General features: G+C 46.9%; 1 protein-coding gene across 2 annotated transcripts in view; it reads right to left on the minus strand.

The window, feature by feature from the left end:
* Positions 1-3,084: 3,084 nt before the first annotated feature.
* Positions 3,085-20,824, minus strand: part of LOC127383895 (inositol 1,4,5-trisphosphate receptor-interacting protein-like 1) — a 64,163-nt gene continuing 46,423 nt past the window's right edge. The window contains exon 2 of one of the 2 annotated variants that reach the window (XR_007889330.1): positions 3,085-3,217. Coding sequence is in view for 1 of the 2 variants with exons in the window: in XM_051617550.1 (XP_051473510.1) it covers positions 5,713-6,705 (993 nt within the window). In the remaining variant the exon portion in view is untranslated. Of the gene's footprint in view, positions 3,218-3,775; positions 6,709-20,824 lie in introns of those variants that run through there. The other variant, XM_051617550.1, reaches the window with a different exon arrangement.

A 20,824-nucleotide genomic window follows, 5' to 3' on the forward strand; every position in this document is an offset into this window, starting at 1 on the left:
CCCTGATGGCCCCTGGCTGGGCTGGGCCCCGGGCAAGGGCAAGGGGCAGCCGAGCAGAGTCTCGCCAGGCCCCATCCCTGCCACACAACAGCATCCCATGGAGCCACGGGTGCCTGGCACATCCCCAGAGGCCCTCCAGGTACCTGCCCCTGCTGGGAGCCCCGAGCACCTCTGCCCCCTCAGCGAGGGAGGTGCCGTGCCCTGCCCTGAGGGGCTCGGCTCTCACCCGGGGTCAGGAACCCCCTGCCCATCGCCCCCGTCCCCCATCCAGCCCAGCCTCCCCCCTGCCTGCTGCACTCACCGGTTGCCCAAGTCCAACTGCAGTGGGGCTGCCTGCTGCTGTCCCTATGGACAGCTCCCGTTCTGACCTGTCCTCTGTGATGTCACAGCACCAGAGCAGTGTCACCAGCCAGCAAGCCCCAGCCTTAGGCCCCACTGCCTAGCTCAGCTGGTCCTGGGCATCGCACCAAGTATAAACCCGCACTGCAGAGAGAGCTCCCGGGGAGTCTCATGCAAAGCGGGCAGAAACCACCCCAAACACAAGTCAGCAATCAAAATTAAAACGGGGATTGTTACCCTCTTGGTGATGAAATGCTTCCTAATGGCTAGTCTGAACCTCCCCTTGTGCAGTTTTGAACTATTGCTGAGTGTCCTGTCATTGGATACCAGGGAGAAGAGCTCCGCAGCTCCTTCTCCACATCCCCTCCTCAGGAAGCTACAGAGAGCAATGCAGTCTCCCCTCAGCCTCCTGTGTGTCAGTTCCACTCAATCTTTGGCCAGCAGGCCCGATGCCGTGTAAACGTCCCCATTGTCAACCAGAAATTCCACTGATGGCCCCAGCCTCTGAGCCGCGTGTTAATCAGTTGTGCTTTCCTGTTCCTTTCAGTGTTCCCCACCACTGAAGGAAATGAAGAAAACCACACCTGTGCTCCCCATCCCTCAACCATTCGGCTCAGTGCCCTGAAGTCCCTTTTTATTGCCTTAGGACTCCCCTAAGGCAATGAGGGGGGGTGTGCGGGGGTGGGCCGAGGCGGCCTTTCTCTCCTTGAGCTTCTGCCGCGGCTTGTGCCCCTTGAGGAAGGGTCCCAGGCGCGATCCTTCGCTTGGGAGCCCTTCACCTCAGGGACTTGGATGAAATGACCCGTGTCTAAGCAGCGCGGGAGGTTACTGACCATTTTGTCTTGGACAATGCTGAGCAAGCACAGCCACCTAGAGCAGGCTGCCTAGAACCGTGGCCCGGGTGACTTTCGAAGGCTGGAGACTCCACAGCCTCCCTGGGAAGCCTGTTTGTGTGTTAGAGCACCGTCTGGAACTGAAAGGATGAAAGAGTGAGGGGACGCATTCTGGTTTGGTGCTACTTACACCAAATTTCTGCCCCACTACTTCTGCATCAGAGCAACCTGCTCCCTGCCTGCATTCCCCATGAAAGCGTTGCACAGGCACTTGCAGGCAGAGGATTGGATAAAACAAGCTAATTTATTGCCACCATTGCATTGCAAAAATGGCCCAGAGGGGATCAACTCCTTCCAAGTCAGCTCCACGGCATGGACTCCCCGGCGGTCTCTGGGATGAGCTCATTGTCTGTCCCAGTGTCCAAAATTGTCCCCAGTGCCCCACCAGTGTGAGAGGAAGGTGGGTCCTCATGGTCACGGCCATGGGTGTCTCTCAGAATAGCGCTATGGGTGAACCGCAAACCAGAGGACACATTTGCTCTCTGTTACCCCCCCTACACCCTCCCAAGGGAAATGAGGGATAAGGAAAGGGAGACGTAGAGGTTGGAAACTGAAATTGGAACAAGTTTATTGTAACACGGAAAAGGGAGTAACACGTGGGGTGAAGAACAGCTATCTAAACTTATAAACCTATACGCTTATATAAATATGTACAAAACCGATCTTGACAATCGCAGGAATAGGTGGGTGAGGGTCCCTTGTGATCAGGCCGACTCAGGAGAGGGGTCCACGGCTCCTCACAGCACCCGACGTAGCTGGATTCTGCAGAGCACGTGGCGAGTTCCTCTTACAGGTGTCGACACCTTACTGGGCCCACTCAAACCCTAACAGGTTGGAAAAACCTGTGAGCAGCAGGATGTGGGGGCAGAGCTGCAGACCTCTGAAGGTGGAAGTTGTCCTGCTGGGTTTGCCTCGCCATGAATCTGAACAGCTGCATCTAGAGAGCAGCGCAGCTCTCTGACCATGGCGTGCTGCTGGTGCAGCTGGGCTCCTCCTACTCAGGGCTCAGGTAGATGACTGAGCTGCCTTGCTCCACTGCAAAAATCACCTCAGTGCAGATGTTCATATCCGAGGTGTCTGTCAGCTGGAACCTGCAGGACTGGGAGGAGGGCAGCACCGTGAGCTGGCAGTGACGCAACTGGGGCAGAAGCAGCCAGGCTGATCTCACCAGCTCCTGGACCCAGCAGGCAATTTTCTCCACATCTAAGTATGAGTGTGTGCAGAGGGTGCGTAGGAGGCTCGAGCCCTTATCCTCTGGCAGCTTGTCGCCGGGCTGGTGGAGAAGGCACAACGTTTCGCCCAGCAGCTGCTTCCTCCAACACGTGCACTCCAGCAGCACAAGGATGCTGGAGCGCCTTGCTGGCAGCTGCCCCGAGGTGTCCGGCTCCAGGCTGAAAGAGTGCCCGGGAGGCGGCCGCAGGAAGACGGGCAGGCGGGTACCTGATGTTGTTCCCCTGGACACTCCAGGCTTCATCAGCGCTGTTAATCCCAGAGGCTGGCTGCATCTGAGGCATGCAGGTCCTCATGCACAGCACGCTGCAGACATCAAGGAGGTCACCCACCAGCTTCTTCAGCACCTTGCATGTGTCGGGCAGGCCCTGCACTGGCAGTGGGGTGGCCACAGCCAGAGACCTGACAACATGGTGTGCAACATCAAGGTCTTCCTCCTCCTTCCTTCTGGAGCTGTCCTGCTCACTGGAGCTGCCACGGCGAAACCTCCTTTCTCTGATATGCCAGCAGAGCACAGCAATCAGGACCAGGCACACTCCTACATTCCACCCAAACTGCCAGTGCTTCAACATAGAGCCCAGTGTGTCTTCCTCAATCCTCTCAATCTCCTGCTGGAGCCGAATCATCTCCTGACGCAGATACTCCTCTCGCTGCTGCATCCGCTCATCCATGGCCACTTCTGCCCGGTGGTCACGGAACATCCCATCGTGGAAGGCCAGCACAGTCAGGACAAGTGCAATTAATGCCTCCATGGCCTGTAGCAGGAGGGAGAAAAGGGGGCTGAGCAGGTCTGGGTGCGAGGGAGCACGGGGCTGGGTGAGCAAGGCAGGAGCTGCCTGGATCCGAGGGCCAGTGGGAGAGGGGAACAAAGGAGGTGGGAGAGAGCAAGGGCAGGTTTTGGGAGCACTGCTTGGGTGGGAGCCAGGGGCTGTTCCGGGGAAGTGCTCCGGCACTGGTGTCGACAGGCTTGAAGGGGCTGCAGGCTCTGGCTGGGGACAGCGTGGGGCCTGTCCCCCCCAAGCCTCCCTGATGGCCCCTGGCTGGGCTGGGCCCCGGGCAAGGGCAAGGGGCAGCCGAGCAGAGTCTCGCCAGGCCCCATCCCTGCCACACAACAGCATCCCATGGAGCCACGGGTGCCTGGCACATCCCCAGAGGCCCTCCAGGTACCTGCCCCTGCTGGGAGCCCCGAGCACCTCTGCCCCCTCAGCGAGGGAGGTGCCGTGCCCTGCCCTGAGGGGCTCGGCTCTCACCCGGGGTCAGGAACCCCCTGCCCATCGCCCCCGTCCCCCATCCAGCCCAGCCTCCCCCCTGCCTGCTGCACTCACCGGTTGCCCAAGTCCAACTGCAGTGGGGCTGCCTGCTGCTGTCCCTATGGACAGCTCCCGTTCTGACCTGTCCTCTGTGATGTCACAGCACCAGAGCAGTGTCACCAGCCAGCAAGCCCCAGCCTTAGGCCCCACTGCCTAGCTCAGCTGGTCCTGGGCATCGCACCAAGTATAAACCCGCACTGCAGAGAGAGCTCCCGGGGAGTCTCATGCAAAGCGGGCAGAAACCACCCCAAACACAAGTCAGCAATCAAAATTAAAACGGGGATTGTTACCCTCTTGGTGATGAAATGCTTCCTAATGGCTAGTCTGAACCTCCCCTTGTGCAGTTTTGAACTATTGCTGAGTGTCCTGTCATTGGATACCAGGGAGAAGAGCTCCGCAGCTCCTTCTCCACATCCCCTCCTCAGGAAGCTACAGAGAGCAATGCAGTCTCCCCTCAGCCTCCTGTGTGTCAGTTCCACTCAATCTTTGGCCAGCAGGCCCGATGCCGTGTAAACGTCCCCATTGTCAACCAGAAATTCCACTGATGGCCCCAGCCTCTGAGCCGCGTGTTAATCAGTTGTGCTTTCCTGTTCCTTTCAGTGTTCCCCACCACTGAAGGAAATGAAGAAAACCACACCTGTGCTCCCCATCCCTCAACCATTCGGCTCAGTGCCCTGAAGTCCCTTTTTATTGCCTTAGGACTCCCCTAAGGCAATGAGGGGGGGTGTGCGGGGGTGGGCCGAGGCGGCCTTTCTCTCCTTGAGCTTCTGCCGCGGCTTGTGCCCCTTGAGGAAGGGTCCCAGGCGCGATCCTTCGCTTGGGAGCCCTTCACCTCAGGGACTTGGATGAAATGACCCGTGTCTAAGCAGCGCGGGAGGTTACTGACCATTTTGTCTTGGACAATGCTGAGCAAGCACAGCCACCTAGAGCAGGCTGCCTAGAACCGTGGCCCGGGTGACTTTCGAAGGCTGGAGACTCCACAGCCTCCCTGGGAAGCCTGTTTGTGTGTTAGAGCACCGTCTGGAACTGAAAGGATGAAAGAGTGAGGGGACGCATTCTGGTTTGGTGCTACTTACACCAAATTTCTGCCCCACTACTTCTGCATCAGAGCAACCTGCTCCCTGCCTGCATTCCCCATGAAAGCGTTGCACAGGCACTTGCAGGCAGAGGATTGGATAAAACAAGCTAATTTATTGCCACCATTGCATTGCAAAAATGGCCCAGAGGGGATCAACTCCTTCCAAGTCAGCTCCACGGCATGGACTCCCCGGCGGTCTCTGGGATGAGCTCATTGTCTGTCCCAGTGTCCAAAATTGTCCCCAGTGCCCCACCAGTGTGAGAGGAAGGTGGGTCCTCATGGTCACGGCCATGGGTGTCTCTCAGAATAGCGCTATGGGTGAACCGCAAACCAGAGGACACATTTGCTCTCTGTTACCCCCCCTACACCCTCCCAAGGGAAATGAGGGATAAGGAAAGGGAGACGTAGAGGTTGGAAACTGAAATTGGAACAAGTTTATTGTAACACGGAAAAGGGAGTAACACGTGGGGTGAAGAACAGCTATCTAAACTTATAAACCTATACGCTTATATAAATATGTACAAAACCGATCTTGACAATCGCAGGAATAGGTGGGTGAGGGTCCCTTGTGATCAGGCCGACTCAGGAGAGGGGTCCACGGCTCCTCACAGCACCCGACGTAGCTGGATTCTGCAGAGCACGTGGCGAGTTCCTCTTACAGGTGTCGACACCTTACTGGGCCCACTCAAACCCTAACAGGTTGGAAAAACCTGTGAGCAGCAGGATGTGGGGGCAGAGCTGCAGACCTCTGAAGGTGGAAGTTGTCCTGCTGGGTTTGCCTCGCCATGAATCTGAACAGCTGCATCTAGAGAGCAGCGCAGCTCTCTGACCATGGCGTGCTGCTGGTGCAGCTGGGCTCCTCCTACTCAGGGCTCAGGTAGATGACTGAGCTGCCTTGCTCCACTGCAAAAATCACCTCAGTGCAGATGTTCATATCCGAGGTGTCTGTCAGCTGGAACCTGCAGGACTGGGAGGAGGGCAGCACCGTGAGCTGGCAGTGACGCAACTGGGGCAGAAGCAGCCAGGCTGATCTCACCAGCTCCTGGACCCAGCAGGCAATTTTCTCCACATCTAAGTATGAGTGTGTGCAGAGGGTGCGTAGGAGGCTCGAGCCCTTATCCTCTGGCAGCTTGTCGCCGGGCTGGTGGAGAAGGCACAACGTTTCGCCCAGCAGCTGCTTCCTCCAACACGTGCACTCCAGCAGCACAAGGATGCTGGAGCGCCTTGCTGGCAGCTGCCCCGAGGTGTCCGGCTCCAGGCTGAAAGAGTGCCCGGGAGGCGGCCGCAGGAAGACGGGCAGGCGGTACCTGATGTTGTTCCCCTGGACACTCCAGGCTTCATCAGCGCTGTTAATCCCAGAGGCTGGCTGCATCTGAGGCATGCAGGTCCTCATGCACAGCACGCTGCAGACATCAAGGAGGTCACCCACCAGCTTCTTCAGCACCTTGCATGTGTCGGGCAGGCCCTGCACTGGCAGTGGGGTGGCCACAGCCAGAGACCTGACAACATGGTGTGCAACATCAAGGTCTTCCTCCTCCTCCTCCTTCCTTCTGGAGCTGTCCTGCTCACTGGAGCTGCCACGGCGAAACCTCCTTTCTCTGATATGCCAGCAGAGCACAGCAATCAGGACCAGGCACACTCCTACATTCCACCCAAACTGCCAGTGCTTCAACATAGAGCCCAGTGTGTCTTCCTCAATCCTCTCAATCTCCTGCTGCAGCCGAATCATCTCCTGACGCAGATACTCCTCTCGCTGCTGCATCCGCTCATCCATGGCCACTTCTGCCCGGTGGTCACGGAACATCCCATCGTGGAAGGCCAGCACAGTCAGGACAAGTGCAATTAATGCCTCCATGGCCTGTAGCAGGAGGGAGAAAAGGGGGCTGAGCAGGTCTGGGTGCGAGGGAGCACGGGGCTGGGTGAGCAAGGCAGGAGCTGCCTGGATCCGAGGGCCAGTGGGAGAGGGGAACAAAGGAGGTGGGAGAGAGCAAGGGCAGGTTTTGGGAGCACTGCTTGGGTGGGAGCCAGGGGCTGTTCCGGGGAAGTGCTCGGGCACTGGTGTCGACAGGCTTGAAGGGGCTGCAGGCTCTGGCTGGGGACAGCGTGGGGCCTGTCCCCCCCAAGCCTCCCTGATGGCCCCTGGCTGGGCTGGGCCCCGGGCAAGGGCAAGGGGCAGCCGAGCAGAGTCTCGCCAGGCCCCATCCCTGCCACACAACAGCATCCCATGGAGCCACGGGTGCCTGGCACATCCCCAGAGGCCCTCCAGGTACCTGCCCCTGCTGGGAGCCCCGAGCACCTCTGCCCCCTCAGCGAGGGAGGTGCCGTGCCCTGCCCTGAGGGGCTCGGCTCTCACCCGGGGTCAGGAACCCCCTGCCCATCGCCCCCGTCCCCCATCCAGCCCAGCCTCCCCCCTGCCTGCTGCACTCACCGGTTGCCCAAGTCCAACTGCAGTGGGGCTGCCTGCTGCTGTCCCTATGGACAGCTCCCGTTCTGACCTGTCCTCTGTGATGTCACAGCACCAGAGCAGTGTCACCAGCCAGCAAGCCCCAGCCTTAGGCCCCACTGCCAGGCCGTCTTGACAAAGTTGACAGAATGCCCCCCTCCCATATTCATATTTGAAATGAAAACAGAAAACTTGTTAGGAAAGCCATATGCTGCCGTCTCTATGCAATGTTCTTAAATGCTAAGAACATAAAAACAGCTGTAGTGATTCCAGCCTAAGGTCTGCGTAGTCTGCTGTGCATGTAGGCTAGGGGTCAGTTGAGGGTGGTAGAGGTATGAATGGGACAAGCAGACAGTGACTTACTTCCCCTCTTGCAGCCTTTCCATAACAAAGGTTCTGGAGGTTTTCCTGGAAGTGGACCAGCAATAATCATCATAAATTTAGATGGGTTATGATTCCCAGCCAGTCAGAACAGAGTAGCAGTAACACAAAATACAATAAACTGCCAAAAATTGCACTACAGTTTGTAAATTCATAGATTTAGGATATATTTTTTCAAATAAGATAAGTTCTGACAAAGATTGTTATCTTCCATTTGGTTTGGAATAGAAATAGTGCTGTGTGTATTTTGATTCAGAAGATTGTCTTTTGTACTTGTCAGTGTAAAGGATGAAGTTAACTAACTAAACCAGGTTTAATTCTGACCTTGACAGTGCAAGTTAAAAAGTTTATTTTTTTAATCACTTTTCACTCTGAAAATATTTTGATGACCTGTAGTTACTTACGGTCACACAGCTGTTTTTATAAATCTTATATTAGTTTGTTTTGATTGATGTGAAATAATAATAATAATGGCATCCCTTGGAAAAAACCCTAAGATGGTGAATGTGAACTAGACTTAGAGAAGAGATACAGCCATAGGCTGGGCAGTGCATAATTCCTCAGGGTAATATATAGCCTTCTTTCCTGCCCATTACTGATATTGCACTGAAGAACTTTGTTTTGTGTTTGCATTCCACATAAATAATGAAGGATCTGTTTTAGTGAGCTCTTGTTACTGAATTGTTAAAGGAAATTGAGTTTCTGAAGTATAAAATGTTATAAAGGGAAATAATTTACTAGCAGAAACAGGTGAAGTACCTTGACAAACTGTTTCTTTTTATGTTCTGGTTCCAACTTCCCTCAGAAGCTTTGGGGCTTATAGGCTTTGGGGAAAGAGAGATTCACAAAGTGGTAAACTATTTCTAAAAGTATACATTTAAATAGATAGAGAAATAATGGAAATAACATTGCATTTTGTTGGACTTGCATTAGCTGCAGATAATTTCTGCCAGGATGGGTTTCCTCTGAAAGAGGTTTCAGTTTGGGTCTTTGATTTGGAGTGAGGATCTCTTAGTCTTTGCCCAGTGAAAGCCTGCAGTTCTTCCCCAGTGTGCCATCCCTGGCTATGGGCTGCAGGTGTAGCAAATGGAGGAACATACTGCACAGCTGCAGTGAGTCCAGCAACTCCCAGAAATGGGGCCTGTGCACAGAGAAAAGTGGCCCAGTGAGCCCTTCGGCCAGCTCCCTCTACCCTTGGGTGGATTCCATCTGACCCCATAGTCTTGTGTGTGTCTTAGTGGTGTAGCAGGTGTCTAAGAGTGTAGAGACCATCTTCTCTTGGATTATCACAGAATCATCACAGTTGGAAAAGACCTCTAAGATTACCTAGTCCAATCACGCAGGGCGGAACAACACAACCCACCCAAACAAACCACAAGGAAAAAACCACACCGAAACCCCCCACAACCGCACACCTCACAAAACCAACAACACAAAACCCATGATGCCCACTAGAGCATGCCTTGAAGTGCCACATCTACGTGTTTCTTGAATGATGACTCCACTACCTCCCTGTGCAGCCTGTTCCAGTGCCTGGCAACTCTTTCAATAAAGAAATTCTTCCTAATATCTAGTCTAAACCTCCCCTGGAGCAACTTCAGGCCATTTCTTCTAGTCCTCTCATTATTCAATGCCCATCTCACTACAACCTCCATTCAGGTAGCTGTAGAGAGCTATAGTGAGGTCTCCTCTTCAGCCTCCTCTTCTCCAAAGCAGACAACCCCACTTCCCTCAGCCTCTCCTCACAGGACTTGTTCTCTAGACCCTCCACCAGCTTGGTTGCTCTTCTCTGGATAGGCTGCAACAGCTCAATGTTTTTCTTGTAGCAAAGGGCCCAGACCTGAACGCAGTAGTCGAGGTGTGGCCTCACCAGGGCCGAGGTCGGAGCACAGTCACTTCTCTGCTCCAGCTGGCCATGCTGTTCCTGATGCAAGCCAGGATGCTGCTGGCTCATGTTCATCTGGCTGTCAGCCAGCACCCCCAGGACTTTTTCTGCCAGAGAGCTTTCCAGCCACTCTGCCCCAAGCCTGTAGTGGTACCTGGGGTTGTTGTGACCGAAATACAGGACCCAGCACTTGGCCATATTGAACCTCATACAACTGGCCTTTGCCCATTTATGCAGCCTGTGTATCTTCCTAAGAATCTCTTCCTAAGAGGTCTCTTCCTAAGGAGTCCTTAGTCACTTCCCCTGAGCAGGACAGCTAGGGTTGCCCTCATCACAGTAAGGAAAGGAGGAAACTGATTTTTCAGGTTGTTTTACAAAGTCATAGGGTTAATGTTCATTCTCTAAAAGAACAAAGAAAACAGTAGGACTCTTGTTTATGCTAAATAAGGACTCTGTAGTTTTGAAGCATATAGTTATAAATTTGTCCATCTGCTAAAAAGCAACATGCCGCATTTTAATTATAATATTTTATTTATTCACACAGTGTTGTAAGTGCTATGGCTTTAAATGTTTGCATTAAAAATCTCAAATAAATACTTAACATGCTTTCCAAATACAGACAAAATGTCTGTTGGTTTCTGTACCATATGCTGAACTAACTGAGAACTGGAATTACCTATTCAATTTTTAACTGATTTCTTGCATGAAGAGCAGATTTTCAGATAAAATACCCTTTTTTGCCAAGAAATACTACAAGCCTGCAGCAAAGTTGTTGTAGGGCTAGTCAGTTTACAAGAGAAGTATTTGTTTTGTAAATGCCATTATAAAGATTTGTTTGGACTACACTCTGAGCACCCTATGCATGGTAATTTCTGTGCCCCCTCAAATCCTTCCATGCTCTTACGCTGGACACCATTCATCATAGTGTACTATGGAGAGGAGTTTTCAGGCTATAGAGCTTTCCCCCAGAGAAACATTTTTGTTTAACAAAATGTTATTTCTAACAGAAAAAGAAAAAAATACTAAAGTATATATTTTTTTGAAATGGCATACAACTTTTCTATTTACATATAAGTCTTATGTTTTAAAATACAGGAAAAACATTCTTGGTGTTCTACACAGTAGTCTTATACATTAAGTACAAAAATCTGCTGAAATTCTATTTAATCTGCTGAAATTCTATTTACACTCTTATTTACAAGGAGTCACATGGAAAAGACAAGGGGTAATGGGCACAAGTTGATCCTGGGGAGATTCCAATTGGACACAAGAAGTAAATTTTTCACCATGAGGACAGTCAAACATTGGAATAGTCTCGCAAGGGATGTGGATTCCCCCACATTAGAGAGTTTTAAGTCTCAGCTTGACGGGGTGCTGAGCCATCTCATATAAAGTATAGTGTTACCTAGAAAAGTTGGACCAGATGATCTTTGAGGTCCCCAACCTGGCATTCTATAAATCCCTTGAAATCATAGCATAAGAATAATTGGTGAAATACTAACTTATTTTGAGAAATAGATAATGAAAAATAGTTAAACATATCTTAAAATAATTCATAAGCTCTTTGAAAAGCTGGAGAAGATGAGAAAATTTAAAATCAGGAGGAATAATTATTTTCCCCTATTAAAATAAAGCAGCAGCCTATCAAAGGAAATGTATTTTCTCTGTGCTGACATTTGAAACAGCTATTGCCACAGAGACAGAGCTGTTGAATATGGGTTAAGGTAGACAAGAGTGAGAGAGTATGTTCTCTGTCTTCTCTCACTTTGAGACAGATTCATAGAGAGGAAACCTTATCCACCAGCCAGGTCACACAGTGCTGATTGGTGACTGAGCACCTGCTGGCTGTCCACAGGAAACTCGCCAGAAACCTGCAGAATATTCTTCCACTTGCACTGTTTCAACCTAATCAGTATCACTGACCTTCAGATAGCTTTGTCAAGCATTTAGCAAGGGTGCAGAAAAGTTGTTTTACAGGGGAAACCACTTTGGTGATGTGCCAGCTCCAAACCCACATGCTCCAAAGGAAAGCATTGGTGAGTTGCCCTTGTTTCTTCCTGTGCTCTCCTGCTTTTAAAAGTTTTTTGCCAAAGAGTTTTAACCAAGGGATTAGCTTGTGTTCCACAGTCTGCTTTTATTCCAGCAGATGGCTACTATGACTTGAAACGTAGATTTCGTGGGATGTGGATCCTAGAAATAGCCTGCTGCCTCGGGCAGCCTCATGGCATACAGCAAAAGCTTGTACCTGCCTTTTTAAACTATTTTCTTCCCTTCTGCCTTAAGCAAATCAATAGAGCCTCTGTCAAGCAGCTGAGTCTTTTTTGCCTAATTTCACTGCGTGCATTTTCTGCATTGCTAATATACATTTCCAGGTACAAGTAATGTGTTAGAACTGCTTTATAAAGTTACATTTAATAAACCAATGCAAATAGTTTCCTAAATAACAGTCTTTACAGAGAATTTTGGCAGCTCCTACTAGAGATATATTTTGCTATTGTGAAGCTTCTGGTTGTATTTCTGGCAAGAAAAGGAATCAAATTAATGTGCTATTAAAATAAATTGAACAACACGATAATTATTGCCAGAAACAAATCAGCTGAAGCAGATTGTATTAATTTAAATCAGATAAATAAGTGCTTCCTCCTTTATGTGGCTGTTTTCTGTTGTTGTGAAGGCAGACTTTGAAAATAATCTTGACGATGCCATTTGACAACTGCTTTACACTTGCTGATAAAATAAGTGTTTCAGTTTCTATCACTGTTCCCTCTTGTACTAAATGCAGTTGGTCTGGCTACTACAAAGTACTTCAAAAGGAAATGGAACAGGACACTGGCAGCATAAAAATTAAGTTTCCCAACATTTCCTGCACCTTAACTGTAATCCTACACCCGATTTCCTGAACCAGGCCTACAATGGTGTCTCCAGCAACTTTTATCCATCTTCATTAAATTTTATTGTGAGACTACAGCTAGAATGAGCAAGGAGAACCAAAATAAAGTTTACACAGTGCCTCTGCCACGTCGCAGTTTCTGCATGAAGATCTGGGTCCTGGTAGACTTTTTAGCTATTTATAGGAATTGATATGAGGCAGTTGGAGTTAATTATTTACAGAACTGAAGACCAAATTCTTCAGTTCCTCCTCCAGTAGTGCCTTGGAATCTGGCTGTGCTGTCAGCTGGATTATCAAAGGTGTCTCAATTATGTAAAAGCTTCTGTTCCAATTTTAGAAGCAAATTACCTGTTTGCTAACTCATCTTAGATTTGGGAAAAAAAAGTCATTATTTCTGCACCAACACCAGATAGGTTTTGTTTTGATTATTTTATGTTGTGTTTGGTGTTCTTTTTAAGAAAAATGTGAATGTCCTGCAGAACCTATAGATTTAGTCTTATTAAAATAATAGCATAAAAAGTTAAAGTACTAACTATGACACACTGCTTAGTAAGTTGTTCACAGAACAAACTAGCACTAGCTATCCACATGAACAGACAGGGGCCTTCTCATTGCTAAAATGAAACATCTCTGCTCAGTATTAGAAGATACTGGGTAACACCAAGGATACTGCAGGTTCCTGTGACCTGCTCCATTCTGATGTTTGGACAAACAACTCATAAAATTTAGAATCATAGAATCACAGAACTATTCAGGTTGGAAAAGACCCTTGGGATCACCAAGTCCAACCATCATCTCTACTCTACAAAGTTCTCCCCTAAACCATATCCACCAACAGCACATCTAAACGACCCTTAAACACATTCAGGGTTGGTGACTCAACCATCTCCCTGGGCAGCCTATTCCAGTGCCTAACCACTCTTTCTGTGAATTTTTTTCCTAATATCCAGTCTAAACCTGCCCTGTTGCAGCTTGAAGCCATTCCCTCTTATTCTGTCGCTAATCACCTGTGAAAAGAGACCAGCACCAATTTCTCTACAATGACCTTTCAGGTAGTTGTAGAGACTGATGAGGTCTCCCCGCAGGCTACTCTTTCTCAAGCTAAACATTCCCAGCTCCTTCAAGTGTTCTTCATAAGATTGATTCTCTAGGCCCTTCACCAGCTTCTTTGCCCTCCTCTGTACTCGCTCCAGCACCTCGATATCTCTCTTGAGTTGAGGTGCCCAAAACTGGACGCAGTACTCCAGGTGTGGCCTCACCAGTGCTGAGTATGGGGGGACAATCACCTCTCTACTTCTGCTGGTCACACTATTCCTGATGCAGGCCAGGATGCCATTGGCTCTCTTGGCCACCTGGGCACCCTGCTGGCTCATGTTCAGCCGCTTGTCAATTAGAACCCCCAGGTCCTTTTCTGCCAGACACTTTCCAGCCACACTTCCCCAAGCCTGTAGCATTGCCTGGGGTTGTTGTGGCCCAAGTGCAGGACCCGACACTTGGCCTTGTTGAAGCCTTTTTTCTTTCCTGCAGAGGCCTGGAATCTGCATTGCACTTCCTTCTTCAGAAAGTAAAACCCACAGGAAATCTGCTGCTTTTTGTGCAGCACAGCTAAAACAAAAGCAAGGATACACCTTTTTTTTCCCCCTAACTTTCATTATGAAATTCCATTCAAGTAGCAAAATTTGGAAGTTTTTTATCAGCTTTCATTGTTCCTGGCAAATATTACTTGGCTGGATTTTTAACTATGCTTCATATGTTGATTGCAGTTATTTTTTCAGACTGCACATAAAAGTGTAATTTTCTCCTTGCACTTAGTTATGCTTTTTACAAACTGTTGGTGGCTTGGTGTGGTGATTTGGGCTGGGGTAGAATTCATTTACTTCATAGTAGCTGGCATGAGGCTACATTTTGGGTTTGTGCCGAGAATAATTTTGCCAGCTTTCTGGTGTTTTAGTTGTTGCTTACATTAAGCCAAGGACTTCTTTGGGCTGTGCCTGTCCTCCCAGCTGCTTCTCTACAAGAAGCTTGGAGTACACACAGCCATGACAGCTGACCCAAACTGGATGAAGGGATATTCTGTACCATAAGATGTCATGCTCAGTACATAAGCTGGGGGTAGTTGGCTGGGGGGTGTAATCACTGGCTGGGCATCCATTGGTGGGTGGGGAGTGCTTGCTTACTTGGGTTTTCCTGGGGTTTTTTTCTCTTTTATTTTTTTTATTGCTTTCTTTATCATTTTATTAATTTTTTTATTATTTATTATTATTTTATTTCAGTCATTAAACTGTTCTTATCTCAACACACCATTTTTCTTATCTTTTTACTCTGATTCTCTCCCCTATCCCACAGGGGGTAGGGAGGAGCTGAGCGAGCAGCTGCATGGTGCTTAGTTGCTGGCTGCGATTAAATCACAACACTTGGGGTCTGCTATTTTCCTTCCTTCTTTTTAAGTCAAATGGAAGAACTCCATCCAAGTCTACCTTACAGAAGAGTAGATTTTGTTGTTAATTTTTACTAAGATGATGCTTTCAGGACAGGGTCATGACTGGCATGTGCCCCTGCAACAGTTTGCTTGCCAAAAGTCCTCTGCACCACAGGATTTTAGCCCAGAGAAACAGACACTCTCCTTGACTCCTGCACAACATGCTGCATGTCTCTGTCCCCATTTGATGGACAAAGGGAGAAAGGCAGTGTAAAGCACATCATGAGGCCACAGCATTTTTGTTGCCTGAAAAAGTGTTATGTGGTCCTGCTGAAAAGCAGGCATAGCGCTATGGTTTGCTATTTGTCACTCCTCTTTTAATCCATGGAAGATCTACATTTACAATTTGAGCCAAGTTTACTAGTCTAAGTGATTGCAAAACATTTTCTTAATCAATAACAGACATGTCTGGTAATTTGTCTTCCTGTATTTATTCCAAGAATTTTATTTCCTGAGGCTTCCACACCCACAGTAAAGGCAGCCACCCAAATGCAGTAAGTGTAGACTGCCAAAAAAGTGGCTTGTCACAACTTTGTATAGGGGAACTCTGTATAGTGTTATTTCTGTGCTGTGAGTGATTACCAGCTAGGTTTAGTTACAAGAAATAAGGAGATATTTTTGTGAATTAGCTCAGTAGGATTTCAATGATCCATCAGCTAAATTCTACTTTTTGCTCCCTGGCATCTTTCTCAGTTGAATCTACTGTTTTAAAAGATTTTTCCCTACTTCATCTTTCATCCCCACTACTGACAACCTCCATCTTTCAATACTCTGAAAGCATGCCTCAGAAAAATGGTAAGGTTTGATTTTTTTCTATGAGTTTTCTCTTTTTATCCTCCCTCTAATTTAGACCTTGTACTTTTAGATTCTGTTCTACACCAAAATGCTTAGAAAGATTTGAAAAAAGAGATTATTACTTAACTCCGTGGAATTATTAAATTCCTAATTATCCCCTCCTTTGAAGTACTGTGAGTTACTGGTAATCATTGGAATTATTCTAAGTTTACATTTTGTCTCATGCTATCTTTGACTATTTTGTTAACAAGTGCAAAGACAGAGAAAATGTGAGACAAAATTTTTCATAAATGAGCTTTTGGCCCCATATCTCACATTCAATAGCCAATTTTCAGGTAGCCTTCTTTGCAATATTAAGCTCTTTTCAGATATCTGAAGCCTAGTGTCCAATGTTTAAGGCAGGGAAAATAGCTTTTCTCCTCTCATTACATGATAAGAGAAATCAGCACTCTCCAATGAACATTTTAAAAAGCAGTCCTTTAGACAAAAGCCCTATTTGTTGCACATCTTCTAGAATTCATTAAGGAAGCCTTTTTTCTCAGTCAGATGTCCATCTGCTTCTACTGTGACTGCTTACTATAAATCCCAAGCCACCAATGGCTATTTCTGCTATTGCAAACACATTATGGTGACTTCAGATAGAGAGCAACTTGTCACAGAAATCAACCAAGAATTCCACACTGAATAAATAAGACCAGTACAGAAAAACAGCAGGAGAAAATTAACTGTAGAAAAAGAAAACTGCTGCACTACTGATAGCATTCAGCAATAGCTACATTTGGGTTAAGGCATTTTAAACTAAACTGAATGTGCACACTCCCCTGAACATAGAAAGCTTAAGTTATTTTTTTCTGTGAATTTGAGGCCAATTTAAAATGAAAATGTTAAATAGGGTGAGGATAGTAGAAAGCTGAATTGAAATACATAAGGTCACAAGGCCCTGCCAATGGACAAGTAGCTGCACGTTACGAGAGAAGACAATAAGACTATTTTTTACTCTCACTACAGTTACTAAGTTGAGAGAAAGTAATGGCAGTGGAGACTGATAGAGACAAAGTAAATGGAATAGTTATAAATTCCATTTTTATGTCCAAATCATGCGACTAATAAGGCTTCTGTTGGGAAATATCAGGCAGAGACAAGCAGACAACTGGAAAATTGATTGACTCATCAGCTTAAAAGACTTGGCAAGACCATAGCTGACAACTCTGAAACAGCTTTTAGAATTGTAGATGTCTTAAAAAAACTGCAAAACCAAACTTTTAAAAGTGTGTGTGTGTATATACATAAATATTTTATTTCCCTCCACTGTTACCAGGGAGCTTCACAGACCTTAATGTTTAAATTTGGTTTTCAGAGATCCTTCTCAAAAATTATGCTTGGTTTGTAAAACCTAAATGTCACTTCACAAATTGTCACATAAATGCAGTTCTGTATGTACAAATTCTGTTACTGACTGCACAGATGGCAGTGGTAGAACAATGTATCCATATCCATATCCATTTTTCATGTACAAATAGAGGTATCATTAAGGCCATCTTTAAAAATGCGATAACTCTATCCACTTTCTGATGCTGGTCATTCTCATCATCACATCTTCACACAGTTTAACTCCTGTCAAAATTGAAGCATTCTCTTCTAAGAACAGTTGATACCTCAAATTAAGTTATTTTCTAGTCTAGCAAAAAGTATGTAGAAGAATTAAAAAAAAAAATAAAGTACTACAAATGCATATATTGAGATGTATAAGACTCTGAATAAACAATATATTTACTTTTTCATCACAGACTCTTTTGAAGATTTGCATTTCCATGAGTCAGGAATCATGAACAAGGAGTAAGTACTGTACCTGAATGTCTGCCAACCTCTATTTGGCACTCTATACTGCTGCTGTTGCATTTGATTGTTGATGTTAATTTTATGCTTCACTCAAGCTAAAGGTTAGGTGGCAGTCTCACAGTCTTTCCACAGCTTCCGTAATCTGTAGCTGCCCCCTACTCTTGTCCTTTTTGAAGCCATCCTCTCCCGCTTTCTCTCTCGGTTCTCAAATCAGTCTGCCAGGGCAATTTTTAACAAGTGTCCTTTATTCCACTACCCTTACCTCTAGTCTTCACTATATAAACCTCATCAGTCTTTCTCACAGAGTGTTTCAGGGATTTTAAAGAAGTCTAAAGAGCCATCAGCCTGATGCTAGTCATACAATGCTACTGCCAGTGTTGATGGGATGAAGGAGGCAGTGAAGCCAGGAATAAATTTCACATATACAACTTTGAGCAGACCCCAAGATTTTTCTGGTACCTGGGAAAAACAGCCGCAGACTCTAGAGTTAGCTGTAAGAACCTGTAACAGTAATATTTTGGATGGGAAACAAAGTCGAGGCTTGATTTTGAAGCCAGCTAAAATTCATTGAATGCATGGCCAGAGTAATTTACTTGAGGTGATGTAGGGATTAAGTAGCGTGTCCCAGCAAGGTATGCAAGCTTTCTGAATCCCATTGATGTCCTTCGGTGAGAAACACTGCCTCCTGTGCTTCTTTTCAACAGGGACATTTGAAGTTGAAGTTTCTCTAAGCCGCTTCACAGTCATATATAAGTGGATAGCTCTAAGAATATGTGTTAAATAACCTGAGGCCAGTGAGTTTTTCCATGGGTAATAAATGGACTTTAAAATTACTATTGTGTCACAGATCTTCCCTAAAAATATTTATCTTGTGTAAGCATCCAAAGTGAACAACTCTTCTAGGAGATGGAGTCAATAACTTTTCACTTTCTTTATGTGTTTTTTTTCCCATGCATACTTCTGCAAATTTATGTCTGCCTTTTGCAAAAAAAAAAAAAATATTAAGACAGAACTGAGAGGCAAAGGCTGAAACCAACTTCAGTGTTTGGTACTGAGATATTTTCCCCAAAGGAAATGTAATTCTCTAATAAGGTCACCCATCTTTCTTCTACTATGAGACCTCTTGCCTCTTACCCATAGTGAGTATCTGAACAACTACCTCGCTTACACCACTTACACTGACGTTGCAGCATTGTACTACTGCAAACTCCCCATCTTCATTGAAGGGTGGCTTTGCTTCTGGGTATCATCACAAACTCATTGTCCATTTACTGCTCTTAGCAATCCTCACCCTCTTCTCTTCTGCAGTGAACATCTAACAGCATGTTGGCTGCCTGAAGGGCTACAAGCTGCATTAGGATTCAACAGCACACACAGAAAGGAAACACTCAGTACTGAAATGTATTTTGTTGCAGACCAGTTCAATTATAAGGAACTGACCAACTCAAATGCTGCCAGGAACTTATTTTTTATTTCAAAACATGCCTTAGGTAATTGAGAGTAATTTCTAAAACTGACAATGGGAAACTGCCCCAAATTAGTCTTTGGTTTTAGATCTTCGTGTCCCAGACTTTTCATAGCTTTACCTTCACTCTCCTTTATATTTCTCCTGCTCTGCCCTTTGCCTCTTTTCCCATATTGTCTCTTCTCCATGAGTTTTTCCAAGTTTCCTCCAGCACTCTCAAATGATGGGAGCCACCATGTAGGGCCTTCCTTTAAAGACACTTCCATTCCTTTAACAGCTCCTCTGACTACTAATGTGAAAACATATTTTCATCAGTTGGAAAGCTTTAGTTTTCTGTAATATATAAGAGGACAAATCACAGAATGGTTGAAGTTGGAAGGGATCTCTGGAGGTCATCTAGTCCAGCCCCCCTGCTCAAGCAAGATCGGCTAGCGTAGGTTGCTCAGGGCTGTGTCCAGTCAAGTTCCGAGTATCTCCAAGGATGAAAACTCCACAGTATCTCTGAGCAAACTGTGCCAGTGTTTTAACACCCTTAGAGTCAGGAAGTCTTTTCTTGTATTTAAATGGAATTTCCTGTATTTCAGTGTGTGCCCACTGCCTCTTGTCCTGTCACTCTCTGCACATCACTGAGAAAATCCCGGCTTCCTCTTTGCTCCCTCCTGTCAAATATTTATCAACACTGCTAAGATGCCCCCAATCCTTCTCAATTCAAACTGAAGTCACAGCTGTCTCAGGCTCTCCTTGTATGAAAGATGCTCTGCTTCCTTTATCATCTTCATGGCCCTTCACTGAACTCACTTCAGCAAGCCCATGTCATTTGTTTACTGGTTCCATACTCAAGGTGTGGCCTCACCAGTGCTGAGGAGTGACCTTCCTCAACCTTGCTGGCAACACTCCTCAGAATGCAGCTCAGATTGCAGCTGGTCTTCTTTTTTGCAAGGGAACATTGCTGGCTCCTGTTCAACTTTGTGTCCACCAGGACACCTGAGTCCTTTCCTTCCAAGCTGCTTTCTAGCCCCAGCATGGACTGTTGAGCATGGCATTGTTCCTCCCCCAATGCAAGACTGCATTTTTCTTTCTGAAGCTTTGTGAGGTTCGTCTCTGCCCATTTCTCCAACCTATTGAGGTCCCTCTGAATGGTAGCACAGCCAGCTGCTGTATCAACCACTTGTCCCAGTTTTATATGTTCCATACACTTGCTGAGGCTGGACTCTGCCATATCATGCAGATCATTAATGAAGATACTGAACAGTATTGGCCCAGTATCAATCCCTGAGGTACAGCACTAGGGCCTGGCCTCCAGTGGGGCTGTGCACCACTGATCACAACATTCTAGGCCTGGCCATTCAGCCAGTTTTCAGCCCCCTTTGCTGCCCACTTATTTAACCCATATTCAGCTTGTCTGATGCAACTACCTACATAGTTGCAAATCTTATTATGGTGCAGTTCTTTTTTCCTATAGTTTTCCCAGTTTTCTAACAGCATGTTAGAAGACAAATTACTGCATTCCCATGCTACTTTAATGCCCCTGCCTTTCCCAGAGTTGGGGTAGGTGTGTGTGTTTGGTGGAGAAATCCACCTTATGACCAGTGTAGGAGCTGGTGCAGTTCACAGGGCAGTAATAGCTGAGCCTCTAATTTTGCTTCAAGTTTTGAATTTTGCTAATCAATAGTTTTCTCCCAGGGACACAACTACATTTCATTATTTTCATCTGTTGGCTTTAGGGTAAAACTGAAATTCACAGGGAACATAAGGGGGGGCATGTAAATTTTTAGTTACTGACTTGCAAAACCCACA

This window comes from Apus apus, chromosome 4 (assembly GCF_020740795.1).
Source record: "Apus apus isolate bApuApu2 chromosome 4, bApuApu2.pri.cur, whole genome shotgun sequence".
In the NCBI taxonomy this organism is placed as follows: Eukaryota; Metazoa; Chordata; class Aves; order Apodiformes; family Apodidae; genus Apus; species Apus apus.